Source organism: Salminus brasiliensis, chromosome 1, assembly GCF_030463535.1.
Source record: "Salminus brasiliensis chromosome 1, fSalBra1.hap2, whole genome shotgun sequence".
NCBI classification, from domain to species: Eukaryota; Metazoa; Chordata; class Actinopteri; order Characiformes; family Bryconidae; genus Salminus; species Salminus brasiliensis.
In genome coordinates this window covers 39,859,795-39,873,356 of record NC_132878.1, presented here as the reverse complement: position 1 = coordinate 39,873,356, position 13,562 = coordinate 39,859,795, and the positions used below count along the sequence as shown (strand labels likewise).

At 40.7% G+C, this 13,562-nt stretch overlaps 1 protein-coding gene across 1 annotated transcript; it reads right to left on the bottom strand.

Moving 5' to 3' along the window:
• Positions 1–4: 4 nt before the first annotated feature.
• On the bottom strand, positions 5–3,872 carry irf4l (interferon regulatory factor 4 like). Its single transcript, XM_072679448.1, has 8 exons — positions 3,696–3,872; positions 3,393–3,579; positions 3,192–3,277; positions 2,681–2,804; positions 2,321–2,428; positions 1,494–1,817; positions 905–1,008; positions 5–708 (listed from the first exon to the last, which is right to left on the bottom strand). The coding sequence occupies exons 1-8, from the start codon at positions 3,867–3,869 to the stop codon at positions 454–456; spliced, it is 1,362 nt and encodes a 453-aa protein (XP_072535549.1). The 5' UTR covers positions 3,870–3,872; the 3' UTR covers positions 5–453.
• Between the last annotated feature and the right edge of the window lie 9,690 nt (positions 3,873–13,562).

Sequence of the window (13,562 nt, the reverse complement as noted above, 5' to 3'; positions counted from 1 at the left end):
CTATTTATTTATTCATATAAAGCCAGGGTAATGCTTTATGGAACAGATTAACAGAGGTCAGCAAAGAAACAGGTTATTTGTTTATACAGAATAGGGTTATGTTAATGCTAGTCTGAATCCAGATTTCCCTTGAGACAGAAAATGGCCCTGTATTTTCTCAGGTGAACTCCTAGAAACTAAGCAAGCCATAGCTGTTCAACTTAAATGATTTAGGCTTTTGTGGATACATGTAGCCGTGACGCATCATGCCGTTTGCACTGTGTTTTTATATTAAAAATAAAATGAAGCGTGTCATTTGCCCCTGAGTTACTGTAGAAAGGTCTCATGAAATACAAAAATGAAAAGGAAATACAAACAATGCTTCAAAGAAAAAAAAAAAACAATATAAGAAGGTAAAAGTATTGTAAAATCACATTCTTTCTTTAGTCAAAGCAAAGGCCATTCGTTCTGGCTCTATGAGATTAGTCTGCTCTTGCATTCGCCGAGGTCGCTCTCCCTCTTGAGCATGCCCTGCTCTGCAGACTGGGTGGAGGGAGTCCAGTCATGCAGAGTGTTGCCATGGGGTTGATTGGGACTACTGGTGGGGTAGTCCTGCTGTGGGTGGGGCAGCTGGTCCCAGAGCAGTGGCATGAGCTCATGAGCCCTCATGTGGTTCGTGCTGCTCTGCTGGCAGATGAGGAGAATCTGACGAGCGAATAGCGGCTCCACCTGCATGGGGGGAGAGAGAGGTCCTCACTAGCTGAGAGTTTCTCTAGTTTAGTCCCTGTCTCTGTGGTGTGTGCATAGCTTCACATTCACTTCATTTAGTAGCATTGACTGGTAAAATGCCTGGAAGTTGGAAAACATCCATTAGCTAAACTGAATACTAAGAATTTACTTGTGCATCTACAAGTAGATGCCATACCTGCACTGTTATGGGCCTCCTCTGGGTGTTGTGACACTCCTCGAAATACAACAGCACCTGACATCGGGGCAGGGGACGTGCCTGCAGAAAATAAGCTTGCAACTCTGAAAGAGAGAGAGAGCGAGAGAGAGAGAGTGGTAATGAATAAGAGAGGTCACTCTTCCTCTTTTTCTTTCTCATATGCACACGGCTGGAATCTGGGGGGATTGCCAGCTGAGCATCAGAACAGGGGATGCAGTTGCGCTCTGGAAAGTCCGATCTACGTTTCAGTAACGCCTAGCGTTAGTCCACCACCTTTCAGGAAGACAGAGGGTCAGTTGCTGTATGAGTAGCCCTTTCTCCACTGAATTTCAGATGAAGTAATGCAAAATTGTAAAAGTACATTTCAAGGGGTCAAACTATTTTGTCCTGTAGGCCAACAGACTAAAATCCTCAGGTCTATGTTGCTGTAGACATCGGCTGTCATATATATATATACATAGTTATCATGTATGGAGGAAGGAGGTAATACCTCAAAACCTTATTTCACAAAAGAAAGGATGTTTTCGTGTTTGGAGAATGGAGAACTATGATTTGGAATTGTTCCAACCTGCGATCAATAGCTGAGTGTCCAGAAGCTTGCAGGTCTGGTCTTTCTCCAGTTTGTTAGGCTTGTCAGTGTAAGGGGCGTGCGCTCCCTCCCAGTAGACTCTGGCGTTGCAGAGACGCCGGGCACACAGGCCTTCCGGGGCCATCCAGATCTGAACGCCACTCTCCAGCTCACTGCCCTCAGCCTGAGGGAGGGGCACCAGCTCTGGTCCTCCGTAGGCCTGGTTCTCCTCATAGGGAGCCAGTCTGCAGCCATCCATACTGAACACGGTCACTTCTCTGACCAGAGACTCTCCACTGTACACACACACCTGCAGCCTGGGGTCTAAACACAGGTGGAGGAGTTAGCTACTTTTATTTCAATGTGAAAAATAATATCAATATAATCAAGCATGTGTCTAGTATTGGAACTCCAGAATTGTGAACGAATACAAATGCATACTATGGTATACTGTATAGTGTAGTATGCATACTGTAATGCATACTAAGGTATCACCTTGAGGGGTTCTATTAGTCCCTTCTTTGCATGTTCAGATTTTAACAGACTAACAGAAACATTTGGTCCACAATGACTTGGGATTAACTATTTTTACACTGACTTCCATTGAAAGTTAAGGTTCCTTTCCTTCTCCTGTAACATTGCTGCTTTGAAGACTGGAGGCTTTTACGTGACAGTGCCGATATATCGTGGTAATTACGTACTGTTTGTATTGTGTGTGTGTGTGTGTGTGTATAAATAAGCTGCATCAGGTCAGTTCAGTGCATGGCTTTCTTGATGTGGGATTACATGGCAGGGGTGGGTATAAGTGTGGGTATGTGGGTGTGTACCTGAAAGAGCTAAAGCCTCCGCTGATCGCAAACTCTGGTCTAAGTTAAAGGAGGGTGGAGAAGGTTCAAAGGCACTGCAGCTGTAGAAGGAGCCACTGATCTGGTAACCTACACGGACATAACACACATTAGTAAAGCACAATACTGAGACAATCCGACTGGAAACGGCTGATTATCACTAACTGTAATGCTAAGCCAAGGTATACGGATTCCCACGGATTTCTCCACATATCAGCACTGACAGATAGACACATAATATTGCTCAGCACTGAAGATGCATGTTTATGAATACAGACGGTCACTGTTATCTTCCAGTAGCAATGCTATGCTTGCACATGCAGACACATATAGAGTCAGTACCGTTGTCCCAGTGTGGAGTGTATGCGTTTTGGCTGTAGGGGGAGTGTATATCCGGAACATGAGTCTGCTCTGGCAGAGGGAAGTCTCTCCAGCGTCTCTCAGCCGGAGATAGGTAGTTACACACCTGTGCCAAAAACACACTCCACGTCAGACTGGCATCATCATAAGCATACAGGGGGTCATAACCTTACATCAGGTCATGAACCAGGGCTCCATTAGTATGTTGTTTTTTCTATTGTTTGGGTTTTTTTTTTGTTTGTTTGCTGTTGTTTTCAATTATGATATTAGAAGAAAATGATATTATTGCTGTTAGTGATGCACATGGTATGTATTTTGGTATGTTATAAAATATATAAAGTATATTCATCTAGAAATTATACAGAGTATTAAAGGAAGTATCTCCAAAGTCCCTGAATTCAGCCTGTCTCTCATACCCCTCACTCTCTCATACCCTCCATAACCACTACAGGCATGCTCCCACACAGAGATGTGTGTGTGTCTGAGGGTGTACCTGACTCTGCAGAGGTGTGTATGGCGGGTAGACTGGGTAGCTGTGAGGGCCTGTGAGTGTGGAGGTGCTCTCATAGGACTTTGACCCTGAGAAGGAAAGGAGCAACATAAAGAGAAGAGGTGATTTCGACGGCGCGAGAGCAGCGCGAGCTCCGTCCCTCAGTAAAATGACTCGAACTGAAAGATGTAAAGCGCTGCCCACCTCTCTTGGTGCCCTCTGGGATCACTCGGTACACTTTATAGGGGTCAGATGTGTCCAGCTGGCTTCTTTCTACCAGCTCCTCAAAGTCGTTGCTCTTGTTGAGAGCGCAGCGCAGGCGCGTCTTCCACGTGGGGGGGTCAGGCTTATCGATGCCCTCGCGGTATTTCCCCTTAAACAGCGCCCAGGCCTGCAGAGAGAGAGAGAGAGAGAGAGAGAGAGAGACCAAGAGACCACACAGCGCCGTCAGGAGAGGGGACCCTTGCCTGGAGCACATCTATAGGGAGCACCAGCTGCTTAACTCACCTTAAAGAGCGCAGCGTCCTCGTCCCGGTTGTAGTCCTGCTTGCCTGCGTGCTTCCACGGGATGCGGAACACCGTCTTGTCGCTGTCCTCCCACACCAGCCCCGGATATCTTCCCCCGTCCACCTGCTCGATCAGCCACTGCCGCAGCTTACCGTTCCCGCTGAGCCCCGACATGCTGCCACCCTTGAGCACGGCATCAGTAAATAAACTGGTGAACTAATGTATTATTATTATAATTATAATAATTATAATAATAATAATTATTATTATTATTATTATTAATAACAACAACGACGGCTACAAATCATAGTTTAAAAAAAAATAATAATAATAAAAAAATTGTTTTAAATATTAAAACATTGGTACTTATATAATAATTAGTAGTAGTAATGTAATGTAGGCCATACATAAACAACAACGACATTAACATTAATATAATAATAATAATAATCTAATAATAATAATAATAATAATAATAATAATAATAATAATAGTTGTATAGTCTCCTTATCATCATTTTACCAGCCCGATGTTCTTACCTCGCCCACCAGATATTTTGACATTTGAAACTCATCTCGTTCCAATTTCACCCGCAGCTTTCCTGATTATTTGCGTGCGAGAGGCGCAGCGTCATCGACGCTCAGGCAGGGGCCAGATGTGCGCCAGTGGTTCCACGAAAGTTTAGCACACACACGCACTCGCACTCGCACACGCGCAACTGGAGAGCCCTCTCTGATTGTAACGTTTGTCTTGTCAGAACGAGTTGGCCCTAAAAGCAGCTGAACTGCCCCTATAAGTGTGTCTGCTGTTGTATAGCACTGAGCCACTTTACCCATGTTCTTCTGAGGGGAGTACCCTCATGCCGTTTAAAGCAGGTGCTGTCCACTCCTGGGTGCTGCTGAATGAAACAACACCCTCATGCTTCTCGGGAAGGGTCTGAAGAGCCAGAAGGGCCAAATCCCCCCTCCCCGGCTGTGCCGAGAGCTGGGCTGACACTGCACATTTTCCGTTCAAGGTTGAGTCACACTGCTGTGAGATGCTGAACTTTTGTTCAGAGATGACTAGACCTGAACCCTGAACACCCTAAGTCCTCAGGGATCTCAATGTTACTCAGCACTTGGCACACACACCCACACACACGCACACACAAAACATTTATGATGGTAGAACATGAACATGCATATGAACATGGGCATGAGGAGAGAGTGTAGTAGCTGTTTTTCAGTGTTCCTCTTCTGACTGCTTAACCTCCTCATGATTCCATTAGGGAAACAGCTGTTCATGAAAACCTGTCTAGACTTCACCCCTAACGCTGGTTCTTCAAGGGTTTTTAATAAAAGCAAGCAATGGTTCTATATAGAAACGTTAACACTCAAACATTGACATGTACGGTATTTAGCAGATGCTCTTATCCAGAGACACTTAAAGAAGTGCCTCACTCTCCACTCAGTGGGAACAGTCCAAAAATATCTAACTAAGATTAGATACTGCAATATATTAAAGTCAGTACTGATACCTAGATACAAAAAAAACACAGTACGCAGCTGGATACATATGCTGCACTACACTGCGACTGCATGCCAAATACATCAAGTACGACATCAAGAACCACTCGAATGCTTGTACCTTTTTTTGGAAAGAGGCATTTGCTTCTTTTGCTAGAGCTTCTGCTGTTGTTACCGCTGTTCTGAATGTGTACACCTTTATAGTAGGTTGCCCAAGGTTTTTTTTATATAGTAACGGGGTGGTTTTGTAAAGAACTGTGGACACTTAAAAAAAATCAATGCATAAATGGTTCTTCTCTAGTATTAAAAACAGCATTCTGCTATTGCTACGTAACTTTAAGAGAAGTTAGAGAACCTATTTTTAATACTATATAGAATCATTTTAAGAACGTCAAACCTTGCAATTGGTTGTATAAGGGTTCTTTCGTTAATAGGATGATTCTATGAATGCATAAATGCTTGCGTTGCATTGTAAGATAGTTCTGCTCTGTGACGGAAAGCCGGCATATGGTTCCATTTAGCAGCAAAAATTGTTACAAAGAACCTTTTAGAACTTTGAGAATTTTAGGTATTGGTTATTACATGTTCATTAAATAAAAAAACTTTCTTAATTATAAATGGAACAATGAAAAATCAGCCCTGAAGGATCTTGTGTATAGTTCACATAGTTTTTCTCTTTTTTATGTTCTAAAGAATGGAAACCCTTCAAATATGCAGTCATTTATTGGTTTATTTGTTCAGTTTAATACAGACGACAGAGTTCTACAAGAAATGAAAGCATAAAATATCCATTAAAAAGAACTCAATGTCAAATGTCTGGCTAGCATTATAAGAAACAGAAAAGGCCTGGGAACATGGACTGAAAAGTCTGTGGTAATGATACAGCCACATATTCCGCAATTCTAACAGTGCAGCTGTGTGTTATTTACCTGAGAGTCAGTGATTTTTTAGGCAAAATGAGTATAAACAGCTATACCCATTTTACTACAACCTAACCGCTGTCTCCTCTGTCCCCCTCCCTCTCTTTCACCCAGTCATTTTCCCAGAAATCTGTACATCTTGCGGTTGACAGTCAGGTATTCAAATGAGCCGTCCCCTCCCCCAGGCCACCTGTTCATATCTTTATGCTGTAACATCTATGACGCCCCCAAAAACATGCTGAGTCAATACATGACCAAAGACTAACGTATATGTACTCATACAATGCAGTCGTCCCCCCACAGCCAGCCATTAAATCAGAGAGATGGGTGCTAATTCAGTGAGAATATGGGCAAAGTATTGCGCGGTGAATGTTGTGAGTCATACTACAAACTGAACTGAAATGTTAACGTTGATCTGTGTCTATTTTAACAAACTCATTTTCAGGGAGCCAGATTCTGATTTCAGTTTGAACACACTCAGCTGACCTTCAATTCAGGGGCTCTGAGCATCTTTCTCAAGATGAATATCGTCGCTGTAATGCAAAAAAAAAACAAAAAACTTGTATCCGTCATGCTTCTTTACACTGTGTCAAAATTTCATGATGAATTAATAGAAACTAATAGAAATGCTCCAGATTTTTTCTGAATAAAATCTTGTTACATTGACTTTCATTGAAAGAAAAGAAAAAAATTGTATTGGTGGACTGTCAGGTATGATTGGGATCATTATCCTGTTGGACGGTCCAATGACGCCTAAGCTTCAGCTTCCACACAGAAGGCTGACGTTTTCTTTCAGGATTATTTGATATTCGATTGAATCCATCCACCCTGCAGGTTTCCAGTGCCAGAGGAAGCAAAGCAGCCCCAGAGCATCACCGAGCCTCCACCATGCTTCAGTGTAGGCAGTGTGTTCTTTCCAGCGTATGCGTCATTCTTCAGTGATCCATGGACCTGAAAAGTGAACATGATGCTGCTTCACTGTTTGTCCTTCTTTGGAGCACTTAGTTTGTCCTTCTTAGTACCTTTGGTAGGTACTAACCACACCATGCTGGGAACACCCCACTAGATCTGCCTGCTGTGCCTAGGCATCACAGTGTGGCTTATGTCAAAGTGGCTCTGATCTTTACACTTTCTTATTTTTCCTGCTTTCAACACATTACTGTCAAGAACTGACTGTTCACTTGCTGCCTAATACATGCACATATTGACAGGGACTGCTCTATTTGAGCACTTTTAAATTTGGTTAACACAATTTTTCCTTTGTTTGGGTAGTAGTTGGGGTGACTAGCTCAGGGGTCTGGTAGTAATGGGTCTGGCCAATGTTGGCCAATATCCGTCCAGCTACAGGCTTAATCCTATTAACCCTAAATATCTAGAATTCGATCTGTCCGCCATCCAGTCATCAGTTACCACTGACCACCGCTGACTACTCCACCCCTGAGCTTTCCAAAATGTTTTACAAAACAAAAATGTAACATAAAACATCTGTTTTTATTTTGCAATTTGTTTATAATATTAAACAGTATTTAAGCTTTAGTGTCATCTGTGGGGGGTAAGAACTGATTTACACTTAGAGAATTAACATATAATTTGACCAGGGGTGCACAAACTTTTGCATAAGACTGTTTGTATAATATAATGAAGTGTGGACAGATATCCATTAAACATCTTTGTTGTTTTTCTACAACATTCATTTCCATCAAATGTTAAATATTACAGTATTAGCACAAAACCCCATGTTTTCTTTGCAATATGTGAAGATTTAGCTTTCACCAGATGAAGCTATTTTTAAGACTCAACCCTTTATGAGTAACTGTTCTAAAACATGTCAAAGAGCATCATATTTCTGGTAAAACGCTGTCATGGATTAGCATGCAAATATGTGCATCCTGTAGATACACGTACACATATAGAGTTGCATACAAATGTTTGGACATTCTTGTCCAAATTAAGAAGCAGATTTAGAAGCAGATAAAGTAGAAATAGTCTGGAAAAAAGTGTAAAATAGGCTAACAATCCTTTACAGGAGATACATTAAAACTTTCCAGCAGACAAAATAAGCCTTTTTTAACTTTTAATGGAAGTCAATGTAAATGTAATGTCTCTGTCAATGTAACAATATTTCATTCTAAGTCACTTTGGAACATTTCTATTGAACCATTCAATATAAAATGTCAAATAGTGAAAAATAAAGACACAAGGTTCTTGCAGGATGGCAAAAATAGGTTAGATATGCTATATGTTGGTGAATTTAACTGAAAAATAAACCATAATTAAATGTGCCATAACCTCTGTACACACCTACAGGTAACCTTCAGCAAAGTTTATAGGGTTTTTTATGCTTCCCTAAAACTTGAAGTACTATTGCATCTTAATTAGTATCTAATTTGATTTGCTAATTTGATTAATCAGATTTGCTCTGAAGCAACAATATTTCAACCTGAGTATAATTTTCAATTCTGTTTCCATCGCTGTTCTTTTGAACTCTAATTTTGCTTTTCACACTCACAGAAACTGAAACATGCGCACTAATATTGAGTCGCTGACCACACTGCTTTTGAAGCGCTTCTTTTACACCCCTTCCTTTCTCCTCCCCCCCTCCTTCTCACCGCTCAGCGCGCTCCTTCCTCTCATTCCGAAACATCGAAATCCTCTAACATTAAACATTAAATATCACAGCTGCACTTTAGTGTGGGAATAAAAAAGACAAGAAAGTCATTTGCTTGTTTTTTATGTGCTAATGACACCTCTTACACTTTACCTCTGCCACTCGCTCCCTCTCCCTCTCCCACACTCACACAGACACTAATGCACTGCTGTTACATAATTTGAGGTGAAAAGGCATTGTGTAGTGAGATTCGTCGCACTTTCCATTTGGCCCTGAAAACAGGGAGAAGAAAGTCAGCCTTTCGGGTTTACATTTCAGTTGTGAGATTTCTCTTGAAATAGACTGGGTTTCAAAACAACACCGCAGCTATGATATCAGCCCAAGGCAAAATACAAAAACACACGGAAGAACGTCAAAGTTAACCCCGGGGTTAAGTCGGGTCTCCTGAACTTCAGAAATCTTGAGGAGTGCTGTTACAAAGAGCTAAAGTATGACCTATAGGAGTAAAAAGCCCTGCAACAATGTTGGTGTGATAACACAGTCCTTGGACTACTTTACTAAATCATTCATCAGGGCAGATGAGCTCGGTTTGACTGGTGCTTTACGACCTGCAGAGACAACATTTGCCCGCAGGGCCGCTTTTTTCAGCGCTTACCGGTGTCACCGGGACTCGTCATGCCATCAGCTTCGAGTGAAGTGGAACTGATGGTGCTGCACATAACCAGAGGAATTTAAATGTATACTAAGCATTGTAACCCTTCAACAACCCACCAAACGGGGCATGCACAGGCCTACTGACCTCAAAGGTCAATCAAAGCAGCAGTCTCCTAACTGCATTTTCAGCGAGTAACATTTGTGCACAGCAACATCACCCTTTACCCCCCTGTCCTAAAATCCTGCAACAGCTGCTGCCATGTTTATGCTCTCACATACCAAAAAACACACACAGCTTTTTCTCATTTGAACTGAAAGAAAAACCGGAAAACCAGTGTTGCTAAAAGAGTCCAACACCTTGTTCCAAAAGCAAGAAACAGTAAATGTCCTAATCAAATGTGGTGCATGAGAGGAAGCCAGAGGCCATGTACCTTGGGCAGATGTTTGCAAGATGGCTGAAAGTTCAGTATTTGGGCCAAGTTGCAAAATGCATTTCTGATGAATAAAGTACAGTGGAACTATTTAGATCAGACAGTTATCCACTCAGCATTTTAAGCCAGTTAAGCCACAGCAAAGTAATACATAATAAATAATAATGTATATAGAAGGGTTGCACTGAAGATATCACTGTAGATGTAGATGTAGAGTTTTTGCTATGCTCCAAGATATGCTCCATACCAGTATGGTCTATTTGGATATTAAAATGTTGAAAATATATAGTTTGATAAGGAAAATAAGATAAGTTTAAAAAATATATGTGAGGAAGTGGGTTAGGCAGAAAGACCAAATTAAGTGCCTACATGGGCCAAACTTAGGCAGCTCTAATGTACATTGATCTTTGCTCAGCACAGCCATTGTTTGTCTATTTGTGTGCAATTTATACATACATTTGTTAACATATGTTTTATATATTGGTATTACACAATACATGAACACAACCGCCATAGCAAGGCAGGGTCGAACATTTTAGCACTCATGATCAAAATGTCTGTTACTCTGAATGTCTAAGTGAGTAAAAATGAGAAAAGGCCAGGTGATGAAAATTTCAAAGCTTTCTTAATACTAAAAAAAGAGAATGGGCTGCTGCCTTAAAAAGCTGTACTCAGAGTGCTGTATTAAAGCATATTAATGGAAGGTTGTCTGGAAGAGGGAAATGTGGTAGCAAAAGGTGCACAAGCAACAGGGATGGACCACACTCTTCAGATGATTGTCAAGAAAAGCAGATTCAAGAATTTGGACTGAGGCTGGTGTCAGTACACCAAGAGCCACCAAGCACAGACGTCTCCAGGTAATTATTTTAGGATATTAAGCCACTCCTGAATCAAAGACAAAGTCAGAAGTGTCTCATCTGTGCTAAGGAGAAATAGAACTGGACTGTTGCTCAGTTCTCCAAAGCCTAAAGTCAAGAGAGCACAACATCCAAGATGGCTGAAGTCCAGTGTGAAGTTTCATCAGTCTTTGATGGTTTTGGGTGCCAAACCATCTGCTGGTGTTGGTCCACTGTGTTTGTCAAGTCCAAAGTCAACACAGGTGTCTACCAGGAGAAGCTTTCATCTGTTGACAAACGTTTGGAGATGCAAATTTTCTTTTCCAGCAGGCCTTAGCACCTGCCCAACACTGCCAAAACTACTACCAGATGATTTGCTGACCATCCTATTACTGTGCTTGATTGGCCGGCCAACTCTCCGGACCACAAGCTAAGGGCCTCCATGCCAGGCCATACTGATGGAGTAATTTGTAGTAAGGAAGCCCCAACTAAGTTCATAGTCTCTAAATATACACTTATATATTTATGTACTTGTCCGACGTTTGTGGACATTTCTTTTTTGCACATCCTTTTCTGTTTGATCTTATATATATATTCAATATAATATAAAAATATATATTTTTTCTTATACTTTTAGATACTGATGTTTCTGAATAAATATATAACTTATATAACAGTTTATATATAACAGTTTTAATTAAATAAATATATATAATATATTTATATAAATATATTTATATATATAAAAATAAATATAAAGTTTAAGATCTTTGAGATGCACTTATATTAGTTTTGTGGCCGTAACTAAATCATTTATAGCAGTTACTGAATAATCAGAAGTAAATTCTAAAGTCTAGGCTTCAAGAGGTTAATTTTGCACACTAGCATGGTCTCAAAGGCAAGAGTCCACTTACGAGTCTCAGAGGGCTGTTTGTTGCTTCTCTTCCTGTAAATGAACCGACTATAAATAGGCCTGTTGATGTTGGGTTGTTAGGTAATCTTAAATGTACGTGCTTATGTGATTTCTTAATCTGTGTGGCATTGTCTAAACATCATGAAATAAATACATGACATACTTATAAACAATAATCCTACTAGTATGTCATACTGTGCCAGAACATTAAGAATGGGACAATTTAGACTCATTTAGGATGCTCATTATTGGTCATACATTATTATATTATATTGTCATACATAACCTGCTATTTCTTAAACCAAACTAGAGAAGCTCTTTGGAGTCTGAACATGTTGACACTGATCCCTTCTAACCACCACTGCTTTAAGCTATGAGACTTATACTGAAAAGGACAGATATAACCAAAAATCCCCTAAATCCCCAGCATCGGTCTCATATACATTAGACACACACACACACACACACACACACGTACACACACACACACACAAACACATATACACACACAAACACACACACAACGTGTGTATGTTCCACTGACTTACACATTCCACTGACCCTCTGAATGATGAATCTCCAGGGAGAAAGAGTGAGCCAGAGTTCATCAGGGACACCCCCACAGATAACTCCACCTGTGTGTGCCCCAGCACAAACGCACACACACTAAAACTACACACTACTCATTAACAATTCACAAACTGAAATTCTGTGCGTAAACCTCTTATGCTAATCGTTTCCAAATGCTAAAGTAATTTGACTTTTTGCATTGCAGTATTTCTACAGTAGCATTAAAGGTTGCAATGTGTCACACTGACATCTGAACAGATCCTAACCCTAACCCGTTAAGGGCCAAGTTGCCCATGCAGATGTGAGAAAGCCGCATGACTGAGAGGTCCAGGTGACACAGCGTGGAGGCTGCACCTTATCGAAACTAGGCGCAGTCCAGCGTGTCACCACATTAGGGCCTCAGGCAGGCAATAGGAAGTGAAAACCTTTTATCTGCTCATCCACTGTCCCACATAAACTGCCTTAACCACTGAGCAGGCTCACATGGACTAGGTATAATAACTCATTTGTGCCCAAACTTTGTCCTGTGATTTTATGCACATTTATGTACAACTTGTGAACAATGTAAACAGGTTCAGGATTTACTATAAATGGTAAACTGCCTAATGAGGTATGTTTAGCATTGGCTTTTGGTACATGGTGTGCTTATCTAAGAAACAGGGTTGACTGGGGTTTTTTTTTCTTCAGTATTTAAATAAATAATAAATAAAAAACAATGAATATGGTATCCAAAATTCACTCTTTTTAGTGCAAGTTGCCTAGAATTACAAGATAAAAAATAACAATAGCTATAAGTTGCTTAAATAAATAAATAAATAAATAAATAAAAATTTTCAAAGATATATTCACAACCTATACACATGTCTACATAACTTACATAAAACATACAACTTAAAAAAAGATACTCATGCTCCCAAGAAATCCTTGCGTTGGCTTTATCACGTGACAGAAGTTGAATTTTTGAGTTGAGAATATTTTAATAAACGAGAACAGACTGGTGTAATAAATAAGTTCATTTAAAAAATGTTTTCACTGGGTACTATAGGTATGAAGGTTAGTCAGGTAAAGGCATTTTATACATATGAACATTTTCCTCATTCAAAAAAAAGAAGCTGAAACGTTTGGCTATAAAAGAATCGGATGAGAATCGGTTCAAATAACGTTCATTCATGAGTTGGAAACAAGCAGCTCGCCTCGACGTCCACCTCATCTCCCAGTCTGTCCAAAAAAGCACAAAACGACTCCCGGGGGGAAAAATAGCAGACGATGTTTGCTCAAACTGAGCTGATGAAACAGAAATATAATGTCTGTTGTTGTTTTTGTTTTTTCCTCGGTTGAAAGCGAGGAATGAGAACTGATCCTTCCCACCGGTCGAGTTAGGGTAGCTAGCTACATGGATCCAGGTTTTGTAGAAAGTGCTGAAAGGAAAT

What these genes read in the sequence shown, in the direction of transcription:
- irf4l (XM_072679448.1), bottom strand. Translation starts at nt 3,869, where the DNA reads ATGTCGGGGCTCAGCGGGAACGGTAAGCTGCGGCAGTGGCTGATCGAG. An exon ending in GGAGGCTTTAGCTCTTTCAG is followed by an intron (nt 1,818 to 2,320) that starts GTACACACCCAC and finishes ACCTGTGTTTAG; the next exon opens with ACCCCAGGCTGCAGGTGTGT. An exon ending in GGAGGCCCATAACAGTGCAG is followed by an intron (nt 709 to 904) that starts GTATGGCATCTA and finishes CCCCCCATGCAG; the next exon opens with GTGGAGCCGCTATTCGCTCG.